Source organism: Mytilus galloprovincialis, chromosome 12 (assembly GCF_965363235.1).
Source record: "Mytilus galloprovincialis chromosome 12, xbMytGall1.hap1.1, whole genome shotgun sequence".
NCBI classification, from domain to species: Eukaryota; Metazoa; Mollusca; class Bivalvia; order Mytilida; family Mytilidae; genus Mytilus; species Mytilus galloprovincialis.
In genome coordinates this window covers 8,001,194-8,025,355 of record NC_134849.1, presented here as the reverse complement: position 1 = coordinate 8,025,355, position 24,162 = coordinate 8,001,194, and the positions used below count along the sequence as shown (strand labels likewise).

Here is a 24,162-nt window from a genome sequence, read left to right as displayed (position 1 = left end):
GTATTTACACCATGACCACTGTTTTAGTTGTAGAGACTGTGAAGACATCAGGGTACCAGACAGAAGAAGTTTAAAATTTAGAGGAAACCAGTCCTCATTAACATCATCATATCTTTTTATAAGTAGAATAGCTCTGTTTTTGATTATAATATAATTGTTAGTTATAGACTATGTATTGTGATACTGTTAAAAAAGTTATTGAAGTTGCAAAAATGAATTTAAAGAGATGTTTTGTTTAAAAAAAAGAAAACAATTAATGTCTGCCATGTAGTTGAGTAGAAAAATAAATAAACTGAAGAAGGCCAATAAGAGAATTTTTACAAAAACTAGTTTAATATGCCTGTAATAACATAGGCAGGCACTATTGTAGTACCTAGGTGTCTTTCAAAAAAAACCATTTGCCTAAACTTGTGGCACAAAATCTTTGAACCGACACCAAGATAATTTTAATGACCTATCCAGTGACACTGCCAGAAAGGTATTTGTGACTGTTGAATTTGAAATTAACATTTGCAACTTTAAAGTGTATTTTTGTTTCAAATTAGTGTAATACTACAAAATCAGCCCTGCATTTACGACAAATTGTTTTGTAATCTGATGTGATCCTTTAAAAATTGCAGTTTCAAGTGAGTTTAATTTAAATTTTACTTGATACAACTATATTACTTTTCTTGCTTTATTGGTCAAATTAGATCATTATCTAACTCAATCCTTAGAGCCATTTGGTATCACTCAGCATCTGTCATTAGGGTTTGTCATATTCTTCCTTAGAAATCTTCAAAATTGGCACAAAATTTCATTCATCCTGGTTAGAGTTATATCCCTTTAAATGTCAATGCACTGTATAAGCAAATGTCATAGTTTTGGGGTCTGATTTTGAAAATTTAGAAGGTTAATAAAAAGTACAATTGGAAATTTGATTAGTAAACTATTTGAATAACAGAGAAAAAAAAACTAATTGAAGTTCTTTATTCTTATAATTTCAATTTTTAGTCATTAGGCAGATTTTGGCCAAATAAACAAATATTTAGTATTTATATATTGTAACTGATGAAAAATCATGCATTTATTGGTTTTACAATATTAAGTCTGTAAATATACCAATGCAATCCTCAGATCTCTGTGATATATGATATTGTTCCTTTTTAATGATTTTTTTATGAAGAATTTGTTATATATAGTCTTGTTAGTTATCTCATTGTATTAGATAGGTTATTTTGTATATCTTTTAATCTTTGTGAATGTGGAGATGAGGGTCTGGATGGGGTAGAGAATGATCGACCAACAGTTATACTAAGATCTGCACCACATGAAACAATTAAGAAATTGAGAAAAACATACAAAAAATAAATATGAAACAAAAAAATAATAGCTAGGTATTAAAATTTAAAGTAATATTACCTTAGAATTTAACCCCCATCCAGTCCCTCAAAAGGTTTAAGCCACCCTTAATTATTTTAGCACTCAAAACACAAAAAAAAAAAGGATTTGTTATTTTTGAATAGATTAAAAAAAAATTAAGTCCATTAACACCAAAACTAAATGCGATTTCTAAGACGGATTTTGTTTAAATCATTCAAATCAAAAAAGTGTTTTCACTTGACAGGAATTTTAACCTAGAAATTAGTGCCAAAATATGCTTGAGCTTTAACCTTTTGCCAGATTTATGTATTACTGTGTATTAGTCTTGTATTTTAAAAAATAGATGTCTGTAATAATGTTAAAATAAAAATTCATTTCTTCACAATAAATATTGTTTCTATTTTCAAATGGTTTTATAGATAATTTAGCTTTGTCCATCAGATGCAAAATAGTTGCTTCCGATTGAAGACATTATAAAAGTTTCAATCTGTTTTAAATATTTTTACTACATTGCTTGAAAAGAATTACCGTGATTTCCCTGTGAATTAAAAAAAGACAATTTCACATGTGAAATAAAATCCGTTATTTCACTCCTCTGATGTCATACAGCAATAGGTGTTGTCAAGATGTTGATGACATTACATCAAAGCAATTGTGAATGCAAAGAAAAAAAATATAGTTCCTTACTTTTACTAATTTTAATTCCACTAAAAATCCCGTTATCAATGTAATAAAAAGAATAACTAATCAAAGAATTCAAATATCGAAAAATATTCAGCTTGAAACCAAATAACACTTATAATTAACTAATGCGCTACATGCATTTGTAAATTATTGTGTTCTTTAGTGACTTGTTAAACATTCTCTATTTGAATTCTTAATTAGTTATTCTATTATTATCATTGGAGGATGTGGAAGGTAGAGGTAGATATCAGTTTTACAACCTAGAGTTTTTATAGAGGATCGTTGATTCATTACTATTCATGGGATACCTCTTATTTTTAGTAAACGTGAACCACAAATTGAAATGTTTATCTAAGTTAAAATTTTCCGTTACATGCAGACTTTTTTTTATAGGTCACTCACTCTTATGTATTTTTTTGTTGCTTCATTGACCTGGTTATGTATATGGATAAATAAGCATAATAAAATTGTTATTATCTGTCAATAGTTACATAGTTACATGAAAATTAAGATAAGATTGGTTAAAATGAACAAGATTTTGTCAATGAAAGTCTACCTTTAATGTGGCACAAGTAAAATTTGAACTTGAAACAATAATCGGAAAATGCAAAATATGCAGCTTGTTTGTTTACATACAAAAAAAGAGGACGAACAATTCATGAAATAAGTTGGCTGCTGCATGTATGAAATAAAAAGTGCAGTTTGCTCCTAGGGTGGTAACATTGAAACAGATGAAAATTTTGGTAAGTATAAATTGAAACCAAATGCTATGAGATGTTTACTGGCAATGATCAATCAGCAAGTTTACTGTGGATTCATTATTATTTGTTTTTTTAACCAATTTTCCTGGATATTGGGGAATCCTCAAATTTTAGCGTTCAACAAAATGCAACCTCTCTATAGGAATGAATGCATGTAGACTTCGGTATTAAACCATGAAATCAAGTTTCCACAAAAATCAATTTTTTGTCAATCCACGTAAAATGAATGAATCCACAGCATGGTAAGTTAAGGTTTATTTTTTGTTTTGTAAAGTGAAGGAAACATGCTGTGACTATATACATTTTGCAATTGCAACTTTCAAAAAGTAATTGAGTTAAAGTATATTCTCTTACAAGAAGGACAAATTATATTTAATTGATCGATAGATTTAATGAATGAACTCAAATAGTTGATACATTTGACAGTAAAAAAGAAAACCGAGTAAAGATAATTCGCAGTTAAAGATTCTGAATTTTTTTTTTATTAAGGTTTTTAGTCTTCAGAATATTTAACTTGAAACTTTCATTTTTTGCAGAAAAATACAAAGACGATTTTGAATCTGATGAAGAGACAAAGCCTAAAGGAAGGAGGTCAAGGTCAAGTTCATCTAGTTCCTCGTCCTCAAGGTCAAGATCCAGGTCACCACCACCAAGATCTCACACCCCTACACCAAAGACAGAAGAAGTGAATGATAGAGAGATATATGGACTGCGAGCAGATGAAGATACGAAGAAAGATTTGTCAGATGATGAAAGATCAGAGAAAGATAAACCAGTGAAGGTAAAGGTCAAATTCTATAAAAAAAATGATTAAAAAGTCATGTCCTTCTGCGGTTTATCTCCTGCAAATTCAGATTTTTTTTAAAAATTTTATTTATTGAAATAATATGACTGGGTGAGTATCCCAGTATAAAAACTTGCAAAAGGACAAACATCAGTTTTCAAAAAAAAAATTCAAAGAAAACTAAAGATAAAACAACTGTAACATGACCAGGCAAAAGTTAACTCAGGTGTTAAATAAAGAAAAATTGAATGTCCTTGTGGCTATTTTAGAAACTAAATGCATGAAAGGGTTTGACATCACGTTATGCTTTTCCTGTTGGTGATCCCAGTGGAAGCAGGTACAATTTTGTCACCAGTGAAAACAATAATAATTTGTGAAGGGGTATAAAAAAAAAAGAATCATCCCAACCCTATACCACCTCACAATTTATTTTTTTTTATATAGGAAGATGTGGTATGAGTGCCAATGAGACAGCTCTCCATCCAAGTAACAAATTAGAAAAGTAAACTATTATAGGTCAAGGTACCTGGAATATTCTTTTATTATAAACAATATTCATAAGCCAATTAGATTTATTTTTTGGACAGCACATTAAATAACTAATACACATATTTATATAAGAACTTATATTTAAAATATATTTCCTAGTCATCAAAATTTGGAGTTTTGATTTCAGCTACAGAGTTATTCGGACGAAGATGAACAGCCAGAGAGTAAGAAATGGATTCAACGTGAACCAGGTAAAGTGTTTGCCACGGTCACACACCCATAATCTATTTTCTTTTTATGGTTTAGAGAATAAGGGGCAAAAAAACAGCTTAAGGGCAATAAAATGAAGAATATTCTGAGAGAAAGAAGCATTATGATAATAAAGAATAGAGAATATTTGGCAAAATAAATTCATAATAAGAGAAAAATAGTGTAAAAATTAAAGTACAAGGAAATAATGGAATTCCAATCATGATTCTAATCTATAATAGCCACAGTTTTGGATTGTTGAGGATTCTACAAAATAGTAGTATTTTACAAGATAAGCCCCAAAACATACCTATTGAGTACAAGTTACATTTTATTTACAATCATTACTATGTTAAAATTAAAAGATTTAGTATGATTTCCTGTGAGATAAATCAGAGACCAAATGAAGTTAACAACTATACATCACCATGCCACCTAAATCTATCAAGAAGGAAAAACCCCATACCACAAATTTCAGCTACAAAAGGCACCAAATAGAGAAAAGTAAAACTTTTAAAACAAGAAAACAATCAACCTCATATATGCACCAAACAATAAACAAAAAACAAATATGTTTTATCATGCATATGACAACCACTGAAATACAGATTTCTGACTAAAGACATCACATACAGAACATGGATCAGTTAATTATGTTTACTGGTGCCAAACCAGCTATGTTTATAAACCTCCATCAATAACACATCATTTGGTTATTTCTTTTGTATTTGAGAAACTAATATTTAGTAAGTTTATTTTTTTAATCTGATGTTATTTTTGTAAACAGTTCCTCCGAAGAGAAAAGATAGCACTAGTAGCAGCAGTAGTAGCTCTAGTGCTAAGAGTAGAGACAGTCAGAAACCGTAAGTCAATACAAATAAACAGTCAGACACAGTAAGTCAATACAGATAAACAAGTCAGAAACAGTCAGCCAATACATTTTTTTGTAACTACAATCCTGTACCCTTTCCACAATTGAGACTTACCGAATTAGACTATTTACTGGGTTTATAATAACATGAACAACATGACAGGTGCAACTTGTGGAACAGGATCTGCTTACTCTTCCTGAACACCTTAGATCACCCCAAGTTTTTAGTGGGGTTTGTGTTGCTTAGTTTTTGTCGAGCCTGCAACTTTTGTTGCAGAAAGCTCGACATAGGGATAGTGATCCGGCGGCGGCGGCTACGGCGGCGGCGGCGGCGGCGGCGGCGGTGTTAGCTAACTTCTTAAAAGCTTTATATTTTAGAAGGTGGAAGACCTGGATGCTTCATACTTTGTATATAGATGCCTCATGTTACGAAGTTTCCGTCAGTCACATGTCGTATGTCCTTGACCTCATTTTCATGGTTCAGTGACCACTTGAAAAAAAAGTTCAGATTTTTTGTAATGTTGAATTCTCTCTTATTATAAGTAATAGGATAACTATATTTGATATGTGCGTACCTTGCAAGGTCCTCATGTCTGTCAGACAGTTTTCACTTGACCTCGACCTCATTTCATGGATCAGTGAACAAGGTTAAGTTTTGGTGGTCAAGTCCGTATCTCAGATACTATAAGCAATAGGGATTGTATATTTGGTGTATGGAAGGACTGTAAGGTGTACATGTCCAACTGGCAGGTGTCATCTGACCTTGACCTCATTTTCATGGTTCAGTGGTTATAGTTAAATTTTTGTGTTTTGGTCTGTTTTTTTCATACTATATGCAATAGGTCTACTGTATTTGTTGTATGGAATGATTGTAAGGTGTACATGTCTAGTGGGCAGATGTCATGTGACTTTGACCTCATTTTCATGGTTCAGTGGTTATAGTTAAATTTTTGTGTTTTGGTCTGTTTTTTTCATACTATATGCAATAGGTCTACTATATTTGTTGTATGGAATGATTGTAAGGTGTACATGTCTAGCGGGCAGATGTCATGTGACCTTGACCTCATTTTCATGGTTCAGTGGTCAAAGTTAAGTTTTTGAGTTTTGGTCTATTTATCTAATACTATATGCCATAGGTCAACTATATTTGGTGTATGGAAATATTTTATGATCTTTATGTCAGTAGCGCAGGTTTCTTTTGACCATGACCTCATTTTCACGGTTCATTGCACAGTGTTAATTTTTTGTGTTTTGGTCTATTTTTCTTAAACTATAAGTAATAGGTCAACTAAATGTGTTGTATAGAAGCATTGTTAGCTGTACATGTCTGCCTGGCATGGTTCATCTGACCTTGACCTCATTTTCATGGTTCATTGGTCTTTGTTTAGTTATCTAATCTTGGTTAATGTTAAGTTTATGAGACAGTTGTAATAAAGCTTTATACTTAGGACTATCAACATAATATCAATGATTAGTATAGAAGGCGAGACATTTCAGCGTGTGCACTCTTGTTATATCATCTTTCTAATTTTAATGGCAAAGTTTTTACCCCATTTTCACATATAAAATGATAATGCAGATGGGGCATCTGTGTACTATGGACACATTCTTGTTCTTTTTGAGCCATGATCTTATCAGTCCATTTTCGATCTATCAGTTTGAATGTCCCTCTGGTATCTTTCTCCCCTCTTTTTCAATACAAATGATAAAATAGAAAGGAAAATAGGTGGATATCCATACATGACATGAAATCAATACAATGTACAATATTAAAAGCAGATGAACTGAACTTGTAGCAATTTTCTTCATCTCAAAGTCAAAGCAAGGCCTTCAACACTACATGCAAAAAAAAAAGTTTAAGAAAAGATGTTCGTTTAAATCAATCTGTAAACCAATTTTAAGTTTGGACAGGATAGATTTAATAGCAAAACTTATTTGAGATAATCGTGATATTGATTGTATGCAACATTGCATTATTGTTCCATTATTCAACAATCTCATTATTAAATTCATAAAAAAAATCTTAATTTACAGTACAATAGATGTATTTACTATTATATACAAGTTTGTCCACCATTACATAAAAAAACAGGTTCCCATAATCCTTGGCATCACAATTAAAAAAAAAATCCCGTCATAATTAAAACGTGATTGTTGCTTGAATTTGGAGGTTATTCGGATCTAGGGTCATTTGGAGACAAAATTCAGCTAAATACCAAAAGTGTTAATACGTTCATAAGACTGGTAAACATTAGCTTTATGTTTTAATATTTTGTAGGATAAAAGAAGAAGAAAGAAAGACAGAAGAGATAAAACCTACTGTTGTGACAATACAACGTGAGCCTGTTGTTGAGAAAAGAAAAGAAAGAAGGTCATCTACATCATCTTCTTCATCTTCATCTTCTTCATCTACTGATTCAAGAAGGGAAAAATTCAAGAGACAATTGTCTAGGGAAGAGATAAGAAAGAAGGATCACCAAAGCAGTATTGATCAACGTAGAGAAGAGGAGAGAAAAAAAGAGGAAGAAGCTAGATTGAAAGAAGAACAGAAACAATTAGAAATAGAGAGAAAAAGACGGGAGGAAGACGAAGAAAGAAGAAGACATGAAGAAGAATCTAGAGTTAGAGAAGAAAAGAGGCTGGCTGATCAAAAAAGGAGAGAACAAGAGCTGGAAGAGGAAAGGAAAAGGAGAGAAGAAGAAAGACAAGAGAAAGAAAAGAGAGAAATTTATGCTAAGAGGAAACAAACTGAAAATCTAAATTCCACCCCTAGAATGGATTATATTCCAGAGGCACCAAGTTACTCTAAAATGTACGAACAAGAGGTTAAAGCAGCTAATAGACAGGTAGAGGCAGAGAGGGAGGTTGTGACAGAGAAACCAAGGTCAACAAGGAATAGAAGCAGCAGCGACACAAGCAGTGCGTCAGAGAGATCTACGCCAAAGCGTGTTGCTTCTCCAAAGGTTAGTCGCCCAGCATCATCCAGCTCTAGTAGCAGTGATTCTGATACAGACACAGAGAAAGAAAAAGGTTCAAAGGTCACCCCTCCAAGGACTCCTTCTCCAGCTAAGGTCACACCCCCAAGGTCAAGGACTGTTTCATCTAGTTCAAGTTCTAGTAGTGATACTGAAACAGAAACTGATGCTGAGAAAAAGGTGGTTAAATCAATAACCCCTGCTTCAACTCCCAAAAAGTCATCTGATAGTTCTAGTAGTGAAACTGAGACTACCACTGACACCGACCAAAAATCTCCAAAATCTATCACTCCACCCGAGACTAAAGCTATAAAGGAAGAAAAGGAATCATCAAGTTCTAGCAGTTCTGAAAGTGAAAGTAACAATGAAAAAACACCGAGGGCTATAACACCCCCTCGTCCTGGTAGCACTTTACCACATCCAATAGAAGCTAATGTTGTAACGACCAGTAGACCCAAAACTGACGAATCAAGTTCAAGTTCTGATAGTGAAACTGAAACTGGTACTGAGACTGGTACTGCTACTGAGACTGAAACTGATAACGAAAAACTTAAAAAGGAAGCAGAACAACAAAAACAGAAATTATCTGTTATCCAGGAGAAGGAGAAAAAGAGCACTACTGGTAGCTCAAGTAGTTCTAGTGGAACCAGTAGTAGTGAAACAGAGACTGAGACTGATAGGAGTCAGAAACAGGTACCAGTTCAGAAAACTGAAGAAGTACAAAAAACAGAAGTAGTACAGAAAACAGAACAGGTGCAGAAAAAAGAAGACGAGAAAAAAGGTACAGTTTTGAAAAATTAATATTTATGCTTGGCCAACAATAAAAGAGGTCATTATATTTTTTATTCTGTGCATACATTTGTTCACCAATCTAGTATCAGGTAAAAACATTTGAGTAATGGTAATATTTTATGAAGTTGTGTGGTCACATCTTCATCATACTAAGTACACATGTTTATTCTAATGTGAATGTTTTGAAATATATACATGTATATCAAATTGAAAATTTCTCTCCAATTTTATTGATCACAAAATATAAAAAATAACAATGCAAAACCTGTACATTCACATGTTAAAACTTTTGGTTAGGTCTAAGTTTAGCAAGAGGTTGAGGTCACATCAACATGAAACTTAGCAGACATGCTCATTATAATTAATATGCAAACTTTTTGACATTGATATCAAACGAGTTTTTATCCTTATTTCACAGTTTACTTAACATGGAAATATGAGTTTCATTTTGATTCAATTTGTAATTTTGTAATTTGCACTGAATACATGCTAACAGAGGGGAGATAACTCTGAAGAAGATATATTAGTTTCATGTTGGGCCTTTAATGGTCCACTATATAGTGTGGGTTTTAATCCTTGTTTAAGACTGCATAGTTGCCTTTACACTAACCTTGTCTATAGTCCCTTATAAAAACTTCATGTAAACTCTGGTGGAAAGTTGTCTCACTGCGTCAAACCACATCTTTTACATTAATAATATTTTCTTCTGTATTAAATTTTTGAACAACTATTTCAGACACGACAACAACAACAGATGATTCATCTAGTGGATCATCGTCAGATTCTTCATCTGATTCATCTGACAGTGAAGAAGAAGATAAGCAAAAGACTGCTGGTAAGTCTTCAGGAATTCAGATATTGTTCATATAAATCTATTTTACAATGAACATTCAATCTGAAACCAGTTGGGTTGCTGTCTCTTGACTTGAGACAGACATTTTTTTACCAAAGAAACTTGAACTCAAAACAATTTGGTTGCCATTTCATTCACGTACACTGTCATATATTTTACAATAGAAACTCATTATGAAACCAATTGGGTTTGCTGTCGCATTGATCTCAGCAATCATTTAAATGCAGCAAAGTGAGCTGTAAAAAAAATAAGTGTGGGAAAATGATTTAATCTAATAATTGAATTGAATAGATAAGCTAGAAAAAAGTAGCCTAGACGATTGTTATTTAGTAGCTAGAGTACAAGTTATTGCTGAAAATACTATTAAATTGCTAGTCACTAGTGATTGTCTATAAAAACATGCAGCTCTCATCATTTCAAATATAATCTGAGACAGTTCAGAGTTTTTGTAAAAATTCACTCTAAAGAAATCTTGTTATATGGATCAATATAGTCCAAATTACAAGGGTTACATGAGTCCATATAGATAAATTGCTGAAGTGTTACATGAATTATCAACATAGTTCCAATTACACAACTGTTATATGAGAAATTATGTTTAAGATTATCTATCAAATGAATTTCGCATCAGAAAAGAAATGGAATTTTCCCAAAGAGAGATAACTTAAGAATTATAATAAAGGGTCATAACATAACTTCATAAGAATTATAACAAAGGGAGATAACTTAAGAATTATCACAAAGGGAGATTTCACAAAGGGAGATAATCTGCTTTATATCCTGCCTCTTGTGAATTCTTTATTACACATCCTAGATTGCTTAGAGGTGTCAATGCTAACCATTTGTTTCTTTCCTATTTTCAGGGAAGGGACAGCAGCCTTAAGAAAAAAAAATGGAGTTTTTACTAAAACTTTCACCTCTCTTTCTGCTCCTTGTAGTTCAATGTTTCACTCTTTTTGTTGATGTTTTGTTTTATAAATGCATTCACTTTGAAATTCAATTTAAAAAATTTAATGTCTAATTTTGAAAAAAATCATACAAATTGAAAAACAATTAATGATGAGAAACATTTGTCTGTAGTTTTTGACTCGTATGATTGTTTATTTTGGGATAGATGCCCCTGATTGTTTGTAGATTTTTTCATGATAATTGTTAAGAAATGTAACTTGTACAAAAATGAGTTGTATAGATGTGTTTTGTATATGTCTGGACATTGTACACAAGTAAAATATAAAAATCAATTTAGTATTTTTAAGTGAATGCATTTTATTTTTTTTTTAATATTGGGATGTAGAATTCATATTTTAAAATTTTTAGATATTATAATTAGTAATTTCGTATTAAAATTTCATAATATTGATTAGGTCCAAATTATTTGTTAATGATTTAGTAAATTGCCATTTGCCTTTAACTGTTTGAATTTAACACTTGCACACCAATGCATTTGTATATATATATATATATATATATGCTTTGTTTCCATTTTTACGCTTCTTTCATTAAACCTGTGTTTGTGCTATTCATTATTGTTTTAAGTAATTTATTTAAAAATCAGTTCAAATCTTTTTATAAATGAAATTTTAATTTTTCTCATTGTTATTTAGAATTTTTTCCAAACTTAGCCTAAACATAATTTATTTCTCTTTTTATTTTCAAAATCACAAAACATTATTTCTTTAGCAAATGGGGTCAAAATCCAAATTTGAAATCCTTCCTTTGAATTTATAATCACTGCTTGTTCTGTGGTGTATATCCATACACTAACTCACAGTTTTAAACTTATGCTTTCCTAATGTGTCATATCAGCTGCTGCCCTTCCGATAATGAACTTTCTGCACTGCAACTGTCATTGACCTTTGCACTTTCAACAACAAGGTTGTATTTGTATTGTACACATCTTTCTGTTGGCTTTACTGTAACTAACCATCTCACTCCATACAACAAAATAACACATTCTCCCATTGGCTGTAGTTTACATAACAAATTCTCTCATTGGCTGGAGATGATATAACAAATTCTCCCATTGGCTGGAGTTAATATTCAAACATCCAGGAGACTTTGCGGCCTTCATTAAAGGTAATATTTTATATTAAATGTGTAGAATTAAGTCGAATTATGGTTTATTTGTATTGCATTGTAATACTCCTTGTAGACTATAACTTTTACAATACAATAGTTTTATGTGTGCAATATGGCTTTATCTGATAGTGCAATAATTCTACTAGTGCTATAACCTTAAAAGTGCAATATGACTTGGGGAAAATGTCAATCATACCACATCTCAGTATTTTCGCATATTTAGTTATTAAGTTTTCATGTTGTGAAAAAGCTTTTTCATTTAAATTTGTTTACTTTAGCTTCATTCACCTATTTTTTGTTATAAAGAAAATTAAAATGTAATGTACATAGATCAGGTACAGTAACCGTCAGAATACCTTAGTTTTTCTCAAATATTGTTTTGCATGATTTTCTGTTAAAACCATTCTCTTACTATATAAGAGTTGCTAAAAGTTATAAGAATTTAAAATTACAAGGCCTATATATACTGAAAATTCAGAAATTATTGTATTCATTTATTATTGCGATTTTGTCATTTTAGACTTAAATGCGATTTTAATTTTTACGATTTTTAGAAAAATCCTGTTCAATTCATATAAAATATTTCAAAATGCGAGTTTGAATTATTGCATTTACAACTCTATCACATTTTTCGCAATAATAAAAACCTCGCATTAATTTCTGAATTTATAGTAGGTAGTTACCATCATTTAAGAATCAGTAAATGATAGATATTTCCACTTCATATCAGTATTTCTGTCATATAATGCTTATCTGTAGAAAGAGGAGAGGGTTCTTTGTTTAATTAACCACACACATAGTCATTAAGTACGGTTATCCATATCTTTTCTTCCTTTTGAATTCCAAATTGGTTATAAATCATGTCCTTTGAGATCAACAAAATATCCTATATTGAAGGAGTGCAAACAAGAATGTGTCCCCAGTACAGGGATGAACTATCCACAACATCATTTTCTATGTTCAGTGGACCGTGAAAATGGGGTAAAATCTCTAATTTGGCATTAAAGTGAGAAAGATCATGTCATAGGGAACATGTGTACGAAGTTTCAAGTCGATTGGACTTCAAATTCATCAAATACTACCTCGACCAAAAACTTTAACATGAAGCGGGACAGAACGATGAACTGACGGACAAACGAACAGACGGAGGCTCAGACCAGAAAACATTATGGCCATAAATGGGGCATAAAAATATGATTTTCAAAATAATAAATTTGTGTCTTTGATTTACTATGTAATTGAAACCATTAAGTTTTCTAAAGTTGAGGACAACAAGTATTTTCAAAAATAAAGCACACATGAAACAGTACGTTTAGAAAATAAATGGACATTATTTTTCTCATTTAAAAAAAAATAAGAAGATGTGGTATGGTTGCCAACTCTCCACAAGAAATCAAATGATAGAAATTTACATTTATAGATCACCATACAGCTTTCAACAATGAGCAAAGCCCATAACTCTTAGTGAGCTAACAGTTAAATAGTAGAGAACAATTTTTTTTGTATAAGAGTATTAAGATACAGTAGTTTCTTCTTGCAGAAAAAATGAAAGAAATCCTAACCAAAGATGATGTTCCAGTTAGTGAAGCGCCACCTGTTGACAATCAAGAGAAGATAATCAATGAAGAACCATTTATCAGTGAAAGTGAAGGGGAACAGATGAAAGCTGCCACAATATTTGCCAGTGAAAGTGAAGATGACAATATGCATGGAGGTTAAACAAATGATTTTTTTTAGATACTGTGGATTAATTTTTATTATTATTTTATGTGATACCAATTTTCATGGATTTCGTGGATAAAGATGAAAATTACAAACTGTCCATAGGCTTGTATACAGACTTTGGCAGTACTGCAAAATCAAATATCCACGAACTTTCACTATTTTCTCAAACCACAAAAATAGGTATCCAAGAAAATAAATGAATTCACAGTATGAATTACTATGTATATTTAATTGACTTAAATAGAAAAACTAAGGACATGAGGTTTCCATCAATGACAAAAAAAAATGTATTTGCCAAGCAAAAAATAATTAAAGAGGAACAGAACAGCACTTTTATTGTTGTTCTTCATCTGAAAGTCACAATGAGGCCTTCAACACAGATCAAAAAAAGCTCTCATCTCACATAAAGTTTAAGTTGGTCCTTTTTATAAAAACCAAAAGGGTAGTTTCCATAATACCACCATTTGTCTGTCTGTCCATCCGTCTGTCATTACATTACTTATGTCTGTCACTTTTTTCAATCGTCAAATATCAATTTTATGAATTCTTTTTTATTCTAAGATATAATGGCCATGTACAAATTTTTTCTATGAAACTACAAATAAGATTTTACTGAACTTGTTTTTACAGGAAACGACCCTGACAACTTGGCTACCAGTCATACAGAGGTAAAATCTACCCTGACCAAGATTGGTATTACTCCGCCTCAGTTAGTGGAAGGAACTATTTTATCTTCAATTGAAGGCAAAAGAGATTTGGAACTCAACAATATTGCCCTAAGTAGTTCACAGGTATGCAATAGTTGGTCAATCATGGTGCACATTTTATTAAACTGGAAAAAAACCTATCAGTATTGCCTTCAGTAAAATTGAGAAAGGAAATGGGGAATGTGTCAAAGCGACAACAACCCGACCATAGAGCAGACAACAGCCAAAGGCAACCAATGGGTCTTAAATGTAGCAAGAATTCCCGCACCCATAGGTGTCCTTCAGCTGGCCCCTAAAATATGTATACTAGTACAGTGATAATGGACGTCATACTAAACTCCGAATTATACACAAGAAACTAAAATTAAAAATCATACAAGACTAGTAGTTCACAGGTATGCAATAGTCAAACATGGTCTGAATTTTATTCAACTGGAATTTTTTTTTAAATATTTTTAATGATAAACAGTATGAATTTTAAATAAGACCATGCATAATTAAGCAAATACTTTAAAAACGAATTATAAATGTTAATCAAAGTGTTATTTTCTGTCATTGTCCATAGTTTAAGATTCATGAATACGAAATTCTCAACTTAACCAATCTTTCGAATGCATAATTGTACGTGTTCTGAGTATACCCCTTCTAACAGTTTTTTCAGAGGGATAAACAGAATCACCCAGGATATCTGTCTATGAATACAGATATTGATACAATTAATATTTGATATATAAAAATAAAAAGATGCTTAAAGATTTTATTTTATTTTAGGTAACAGAAATTTGTGATGTCCTATCTAAGGAAGACAATTTACAATCTGTCTGCCTTAGGAATTCTGGGATTGATGATGAAAAATTTACAGCCATAGCTAATGCCTTGAAAACTACAGAATCCAAACCACTGGTTAGTTAGTTATATACAGTTAATGTCTTGTGTTCATTCAATACAGTTGTATATTGATGTTCCCTTTATAGATGGGGCCTTACTTGGCATCTTCTAACCCTTGCATCTTATGTGACAAGAATTGCCAGTTGGCCTGATGATGGTTGGTTGTTCCCTTTATAGATGGGGCCTTACTTGGCAAGGAGATACTGATCTTCTAACCCTTGCATCTTATGTGACAAGAATTGCCAGTTGGCCTGATGATGGTTGGTTGTTCCCTTTATAGATGGGGCCTTACTTGGCAAAGAGATACTGATCTTCTAACCCTTGCATCTTATGTGACAAGAATTGCCAGTTGGCCTGATGATGGTTGGTTGTTCCCTTTATAGATGGGGCCTTACTTGGCAAGGAGATACTGATATTCTAACCCTTGCATCTTATGTGACAAGAATTGCCAGTTGGCCTGATGATGGTTGGTTGTTCCCTTTATAGATGGGGCCTTGCTTGGCAAGGAGATACTGATCTTCTAACCCAAGCATCATATGTGACAAGAATTGCCAGTTGGCCTGATGATGGTTGGTTGTTCCCTTTATAGATGGGGCCTTACTTGGCAAGGAGATACTGATCTTCTAACCCTTGCATCATATGTGACAAGAATTGCCAGTTGGCCTGATGATGGTTGGTTGTTCCCTTTATAGATGGGGCCTTACTTGGCAAGGAGATACTGATCTTCTAACCCTTGCATCTTATGTGACAAGAATTGCCAGTTGGCCTGATGAAGGTTGGTTGTTCCCTTTATAGATGGGGCCTTACTTGGCAAGGAGATACTGATCTTCTAACCCTTGCATCTTATGTGACAAGAATTGCCAGTTGGCCTGATGAAGGTTGGTTGTTCCCTTTATAGATGGGGCAATATGCGGAATTGTTTCTACATAGGCGGTAATGGTAACGTTTTCTTCTGTTGCTCAGCCCATATCATAAACTTGTATATGTATGATGGCTTGTTTCGAAGCTGAGACATTTTTTACATATGTGGTTAAATTTTAGGAGTACGAAGTGTGATTCATTTTTCCGTAAATTAGCAAACCCCGAGTATCCTTTTGCGATGTGGCTCCTCATGGTAAAAAATCCCATTTTTGACACAATAAGTTCTTTAAAAATTTAATACTTTGAACACATTTAATGGCTCCATAGTTTTAACACAATTATTCTGTGTTCCCTTACTTTCTAAATTAACACAAATGGTTCAGCTTTGTCATTTGTTTATCATAGAAATGTGTCAAATATCACTACACAGAGATTTTTTGTTTACACGTGACTTTTGAGTTCCTCATTTCAAGGCGCATTAGGGATATTGTCCCAGATGGGGCCTTACTTGGCAAGGAGATACTGATCTTCTAACCCTTGCATCTTATGTGACAAGAATTGCCAGTTGGCCTGATGATGGTTGGTTGTTCCCTTTATAGATGGGGCCTTACTTGGCAAGGAGATACTGATCTTCTAACCCTTGCATCTTATGTGACAAGAATTGCCAGTTGGCCTGATGAAGGTTGGTTGTTCCCTTTATAGATGGGGCCTTTCTTGGCAAGGAGATACTGATCTTCTAACCCTTGCATCTTATATGACAAGAATTGCCAGTTGGCCTGATGAAGGTTGGTTGTTCCCTTTATAGATGGGGCCTTTCTTGGCAAGGAGATACTGATATTCTAACCCTTGCATCTTATTTGACAAGAATTGCCAGTTGGCCTGATGAAGGTTGGTTGTTCCCTTTATAGATGGGGCCTTACTTGGCAAGGAGATACTGATCTTCTAACCCTTGTATCTTATGTGACAAGAATTGCCAGTTGGCCTGATGATGGTTGGTTGTTCCCTTTATAGATGGGGCCTTACTTGGCAAGGAGATACTGATCTTCTAACCCTTGCATCTTATGTGACAAGAATTGCCAGTTGGCCTGATGAAGGTTGGTTGTTCCCTTTATAGATGGGGCATTACTTGGCAAGGAGATACTGATCTTCTAACCCTTGCATCTTATGTGACAAGAATTGCCAGTTGGCCTGATGAAGGTTGGTTGTTCCCTTTATAGATGGGGCCTTACTTGGCAAGGAGATACTGATCTTCTAACCCTTGCATCTTATGTGACAAGAATTGCCAGTTGGCCTGATAATGGTTGGTTGTTCCCTTTATAGATGGGGCCTTACTTGGCAAGGAGATACTGATCTTCTAACCCTTGCATCTTCTGTGACAAGAATTGCCAGTTGGCCTGATGAAGGTTGGTTGTTCCCTTTATAGATGGGGCCTTACTTGGCAAGGAGATACTGATCTTCTAACCCTTGCATCTTATGTGACAAGAATTGCCAGTTGGCCTGATGAAGGTTGGTTGTTCCCTTTATAGATGGGGCCTTACTTGGCAAGGAGATACTGATCTTCTAACCCTTGCATCTTATGTGACAAGAATTGCCAGTTGGCCTGATGATGGTTGGTTGTTCCCTTTATAGATGGGGCCTTACTTGGCAAGGAGATACTGATCTTCTAACCCTTGCATCTTATGTGACAAGAATTGCCAGTTGGCCTGATGAAGGTTGGTTGTTCCCTTTATAGATGGGGCCTTACTTGGCAAGGAGATACTGATCTTCTAACCCTTGCATCTTATGTGACAAGAATTGCCAGTTGGCCTGATGAAGGTTGGTTGTTCCCTTTATAGATGGGGCCTTACTTGGCAAGGAGATACTGATCTTCTAACCCTTGCATCTTATGTGACAAGAATTGCCAGTTGGCCTGATGAAGGTTGGTTGTTCCCTTTATAGATGGGCCCTTACTTGGCAAGGAGATACTGATCTTCTAACCCAAGCATCTTATGTGACAAGAATTGCCAGTTGGCCTGATGAAGGTTGGTTGTTCCCTTTATAGATGGGGCCTTACTTGGCAAGGAGATACTGATCTTCTAACCCTTGCATCTTATGTGACAAGAATTGCCAGTTGGCCTGATGAAGGTTGGTTGTTCCCTTTATAGATGGGGCCTTACTTGGCAAGGAGATACTGATCTTCTTACCCTTGCATCTTATGTGACAAGAATTGCCAGTTGGCCTGATGAAGGTTGGTTGTTCCCTTTATAGATGGGGCCTTACTTGGCAAGGAGATACTGATCTTCTAACCCTTGCATCTTATGTGACAAGAATTGCCAGTTGGCCTGATGAAGGTTGGTTGTTCCCTTTATAGATGGGGCCTTACTTGGCAAGGAGATACTGATCTTCTAACCCAAGCATCTTATGTGACAAGAATTGCCAGTTGGCCTGATGAAGGTTGGTTGTTCCCTTTATAGATGGGGCCTTACTTGGCAAGGAGATACTGATCTTCTAACCCTTGCATCTTATGTGACAAGAATTGCCAGTTGGCCTGATGATGGTTGGTTGTTCTCTCTGGCCTAAGACTGCCTATGGCTTCCTCTGTCCAGGGTCTAAGTAGTTTGTCTCTCTGGCCAAAGACTGCCTATGGCTTCCTCTGTCCAGGGTCTAAGTAGTTCTCTCTGGCCAAAGACTGCCTATGGCTTCCTCTGTCCAGGGTCTAAGTTGTTCTCTCTGGCCAAAGATTGCCTATGGCTTCCTCTGTCCAGGGTCTAAGTAGTTTGTCTCTCTGGCCTAAGACTGCCTATGGCTTCCTCTGTCCAGGGTCTAAGTAGTTTGTCTCTCTGGCCTAAGACTGCCTATGGCTTCCTCTGTCCAGGGTCTAAGTAGTTTGTCTCTCTGGCCTAAGACTGCCTATGGCTTCCTCTGTCCAGGGTCTAAGTAGTTTGTCTCTCTGGCCTAAGACTGCTTATGGCTTCCTCTGTCCAGGGTCTAAGTAGTTTGTCAACAGTAATCAGCAGCCTGTCAACTCTTAGCTTGTGAGTTAGAACCTCACCAAATTTTATTTGATCATTGCTTGTTGATTTGTATTGGAGATGACATTTTGTGATTTTGTTAACTTTGTTCACATACAAGTGGAAGGTTTAGCTAGCTATAAAACCTGGTTCAACCCACCATTTTCTTTGAAAAATGCATGTACCAAGTAGGAATATCACAGTTAACTTTGTTTTCTGATGGGTCGATATAGTCTGACATTTGATTTAAAGATTTTGTCATGTTTTATGAACTTTCCCCCTTTTGAAGTGACCTTGGAGTTTTTTTGCTAATTCTTTTTTCTTGCCGTACACATTTTGTCCAATATTTTTTCTGTATATTCTGAAAGCCCATCAGGAACCTCATCATTGAATGTGACATTTTATTTACTAATAGTTGCTATTGTTGTTACAGATGTTGAATTTTAACCTTAACAAGTTGAGGTCTGGTTCTGCTGACAAGCTGGTAGAGATTTTATCAGGCAAACCATCAATACAGATACTTCTGTAAGTATACACTTAGCAAGGGCAGGTGGATCAAGGAGTTTTGAAAGGGGGCATAATTCCACAAAAAATGTTTAGATACCAGGACGAACTAAAAACTTTTAAGGACAACTTTATGCTAAAAAAGATATACCTCATGAAGAACGTGATATTTTATTTTAATGGTTATGTCATATTGTTTTTGTCAAAATTTTTCATGCAACTTTTGAATAACATAAATTGAATTATTAAATTTGAAAACAGAAAAAAATATGGCTATTATTTCTTTAAGTTTCCCAAAAACAACTGATTGAATTTATTTATATTTTGTATAGAAAGCACATAAAATCTTCATTTTAAAATCCATAAAAATTTGTCTTTTGTCGCTAAAGAAAAATACAGTGATCCTACATTTGTCATTGGGTTCCGCGGAACCCTTATGAATTTTTTAAAAAAACTATTAGATGTTAATTCATGAATTTAAATTTCTGTTTAAATGATATAAAATAATCATAGGGTCGCAGACTTATAACTAAACAATTTGACCTTGTTTTGTTTTATTTCAGGTTGCATGGCAATCCTCTTGGAGATGATGGTGTGAAGCAGTTAGTTAATGGTATCCTTGACATCAAACAGGCGTCTAATCAGAACAAAATGGAGGAACAGGAAGTAGATGGAGCCAAAACAAGGGAGACAACCAAACATCATGTACTGAGGGAACTGGATTTAGGAGATACAGAGATTGGAGATGTAGGAATGGGGCATGTGGCTCATCTTCTGGAAAATGATTCTGGTTTGACGACTCTCAATTTAAATGGAAATTCAAAAGTCTCATACACTGGATGGAAAAGATTGTCTAAAGCTTTAAAAAGGAACAAAACTCTTCAATCATTGACCCTTGATTTCAATAAGATTGGAGATGAAGGAGTTGCTGCCCTTGTCAATAGTTTGAAGGTCAATACCAATCTACAAACACTTGACCTTGAGTCAACCGGTATCTCTGATGAAGGAGGACGGCTGCTAATTGATCTGGTTAAATGTAACACCACCATTTTAGATATCACTGTCATGCCGGGAAATAAAATCTCTGAGAAAACACAGGAAGAGATTAGGAACTACCTTGGACTCAATAAAGCGGCTAGCTCTGACAAAATGGTGTCTACTCTGAAATAAATTTTGTGACTTTTGCTTTAATGTGAACTTTTGCCAAAATGTTAGATATGAAATATTTTATTGACATTTTTTTGCTTAAAAAGGTAGTGACAGATCTAAATAAGATAACTTGGTTTATTTCATTTGCAGTAATTGTAAATCTATTAGGAAACTCTTAAGTATAAACAAAAATCTTGTCATTTGATAATCTCTATCCATTATTGATCGTTACTCTGAGTGCATAACTGACTGTTACGGCCATGTCTTATATGGAGATGTTTGTTACTCTTAGTGTATAACTGACTGTTACGGCCATGTCTTATATGGAGATGTTTGTTACTCTTAGTGTATAACTGACTGTTATGGCCATGTTCTATATGGAGATGTTTGCAAGACAGCATTTATTTCTTCCGTTGATGTAGCTGTTGGCACAAAATATTTATAATTTCATATTTTTTTCAAATTCTGAGAACTTATTTTTTTCAAATTCTGAGAACTTATTTTTTTCAGAACTTATTTTTTTCAAATTCTGAGAACTTATTTTTTTTCTACTTTTTGAAACTTTTGAAGCATTTCATAGGTTATTTAGTTCAAAGGAAAACATTATATGAATTATAAACAGAAAAGATTTGTTATATAAGGATGTAGCATGCTGGTCAATGTAGCATGGTCAAGACTTTGGTGTTGGTGGCTTTGGCTTTAATTATTTTTGCTACATGTAGACACTAGTCATCATTTTATAGATTTTTTGTATAATTAACTAAGATTATGAGAATTTTATAGATTAATATGTCTTCTATTTTTTTTTTTTTAAGGAATTAGTACATACACTTAAAAGAATATAACAACAGAACAGTGAAACAAAAGTATCTTTTTTTAAACAGGGAATTATTCAAAACATATATAGTATATTAGTAATTGTATATACTAATTTTATTAATTATAATTCATGACTTCTATCTTACATGCCAATACTGTGACCGAACATATTTATTATATAACTTTTTATATATTTATGAATTATTAGTTTCCGTCCAAATTTTAAATTGTTTATTGTTACTTTTACTTTTTATGTTAATAATAGATATGTTTTTATCATTTAATACATGCTAGATAGGGAGAATAAGTTTTACTAGGTTTTAATATATTTATGATAACCTGATAGTGTCTTGCAGTGAACATTTCAATACTTCATGTACTAATTGAAATTAAGGTTGCATTTCTTTTTTTGAATCATCAAAAAAAATGTACCAATTGTAAAATTTGTTTATCCTTGTAGGATTTCTGTTTACAACTAAGGTATGAAATGTTCTGCTAACTTAAATTGTATTCTATAAAATGTATTTTAATGTTTACCTTATTTTTAATCATACCTGTCCACAAACATTGCTGATACAAACTAAATGTGTATTAAATTTTACCTTATTTTTAATCATTACCGTCCAAATATTACCGATACAAACTAAATATATTGTAAATTTTACTTTATTTTTTAATCGTTCCCGTCCACACACATTGCTGATACGAACTCAATATATTGTAATATTGACCTCATTTTTAATCGTTCCCGTCCACACACATTGCTGATACGAACTCAATATATTGTAATATTGACCTCATTTTTAATCGTACCGTCCACAAATGTTGCTGATACAAACTAAATGTATTGTAAATTTGCTCATTTAAAAAAATTATTGTGATAAAAAACAAGGTTGTGATTTGTGATTATATTTTTATTGAAATTACTTTTAATTAAATTTTGTTTATTTATATTTCAAATCTTATATAGAGATATTTATATACAATTTGAAAAATGAATTGAGGGTTGTGACTTGTTGTATTTGCTATTCAAATTGACATGGAAGTTCTGATGTTGGCCTTATTATTGTTTTTAAACTCTTGTCTTTTGGCTCTGAATACATTACAAAAAATATATATTTTGAATTGTAACAACACTAATGTATAGTTTAAAAGAAAGAAAAAATATTTTGAATCAATATTTTATGCCTCAAAATAAAATCTCACTCTTATTTCCCCAAAACAATATATTTTGGAAGAATACACTAATTGAAAAAATTAATATGTGCAAGAAATGATTTATATTTAAAAATAAAAAAAATATCCTATTTTAATATTTCAGTCAAATTTAGCTGAGATTTATAATCATGGTTGACATTGCAACTAATTTATTGCCTAATTATATGAAAGTTATACATATTTTTCTGTTTGATTATGTCATGACACTACTTATGTGATGTAAAATTAATGGAAATTTGAGCCAAATACAGTAATAAACATTCCTGATTCTCCATCTGTAAACAATATTTGGACATTATGCTGAACTAGTTGTTGTGGATGCTATATATTTTGTTATAATATCACAGAATGAACAATTTTGTGTCAGATTTATTACAGGGTTGTGTAAGCTACATTGTAATAATACACATTTTACATTTAACATTTTACATTTTACTTAAAAGATTTCGATTTTGAGAAGACTCCATGCTCTCATGTTTTTGTCACACTAGGAAAATTAAATCAGCTAATTATTTTTTGATGCTTTGGAAATAATACATTTTTTTAATTATTGAAATAATTTTGAGAAAAAAATGAGTTTAACTTAATATTAACATCAAGTTTGTATTGTTAAAGTAAAATCTATTAGTTAAGGATATAAATTATTATTTTTTTCACATTTTCTGAAAGAAAATTTTCAAATTATTTTTTTTTTACATTTCACTTACATTCATATCACTGATAGTGTAAAAGGATTGATAAGAAATAATAATGTAACATTTAGTCACCAGTTGTACTAAAAAATCTTATTATGAGTTTAAATTGTCTTTTACATGTAATCAAATGTAAATCATGTGAAAATGACTAGAAATTGTTATGAGTTGAAATTGTCTCTACTTTAAATCAAATGTGATTGTATTTCCTGTGATAACAACATTTCTGTTGATAGAAATGTAGTGCCAGATGTTTTGTCTGTAGAATAAATATAAATTTTATAATGTTTTCTTTATCTTTGGTGAGTGTTTGTCATTTTAATAAAGACGATGTGGTATGATTGCCAATGAGACAACTGTCCACAAGAAATAACACAGAAATTAACAACTATAGGTCACGTACATTCTTCAACAATAAGCAAAGCCCATTTCCCATAGTCAGCTATAAAAGGCCCGCTACTTCTGTTGTAGAAAGCTGGACATAAGGATAGTGATTTGACCACAACATGTACATCAGTGTTAACTTACTACTTAAAAGCTTTATATTTAAGAAGTTAGAAGACCTGGATGCTTCATACTTTGTTTATAGATGCCTTATATTATGAAATTTCTATCAGTCATTTGTCCTTGATTTCATTTTCATTGCTAGGTGACTACTTGAATGAAGTTTTGATTTTTTTGTAAGGTTAATTTTTTTCTTTAATATGTGC

The 24,162-nt window shown here is 32.9% G+C and overlaps 1 protein-coding gene across 3 annotated transcripts in view; it reads left to right on the top strand.

The window, feature by feature from the left end:
• The window catches only part of LOC143054004 (uncharacterized), a 55,822-nt gene extending 32,085 nt beyond the window's left edge, over window positions 1-23,737 (top strand). For 2 of the 3 annotated variants that reach the window (XM_076226843.1, XM_076226842.1), the window contains 10 exons: window positions 3,344-3,588; window positions 4,268-4,331; window positions 5,117-5,192; window positions 7,479-8,956; window positions 9,704-9,802; window positions 13,440-13,613; window positions 14,255-14,415; window positions 15,103-15,234; window positions 19,504-19,595; window positions 20,138-23,737. In XM_076226843.1, the coding sequence (XP_076082958.1) occupies window positions 3,344-3,588; window positions 4,268-4,331; window positions 5,117-5,192; window positions 7,479-8,956; window positions 9,704-9,802; window positions 13,440-13,613; window positions 14,255-14,415; window positions 15,103-15,234; window positions 19,504-19,595; window positions 20,138-20,744 (3,128 nt within the window). In that variant the 3' untranslated portion in view covers window positions 20,745-23,737. Of the gene's footprint in view, window positions 1-3,343; window positions 3,589-4,267; window positions 4,332-5,116; window positions 5,193-7,478; window positions 8,957-9,703; window positions 9,803-10,683; window positions 11,897-13,439; window positions 13,614-14,254; window positions 14,416-15,102; window positions 15,235-19,503; window positions 19,596-20,137 lie in introns of those variants that run through there. The other variant, XM_076226844.1, reaches the window with a different exon arrangement.
• Window positions 23,738-24,162: the final 425 nt, after the last annotated feature.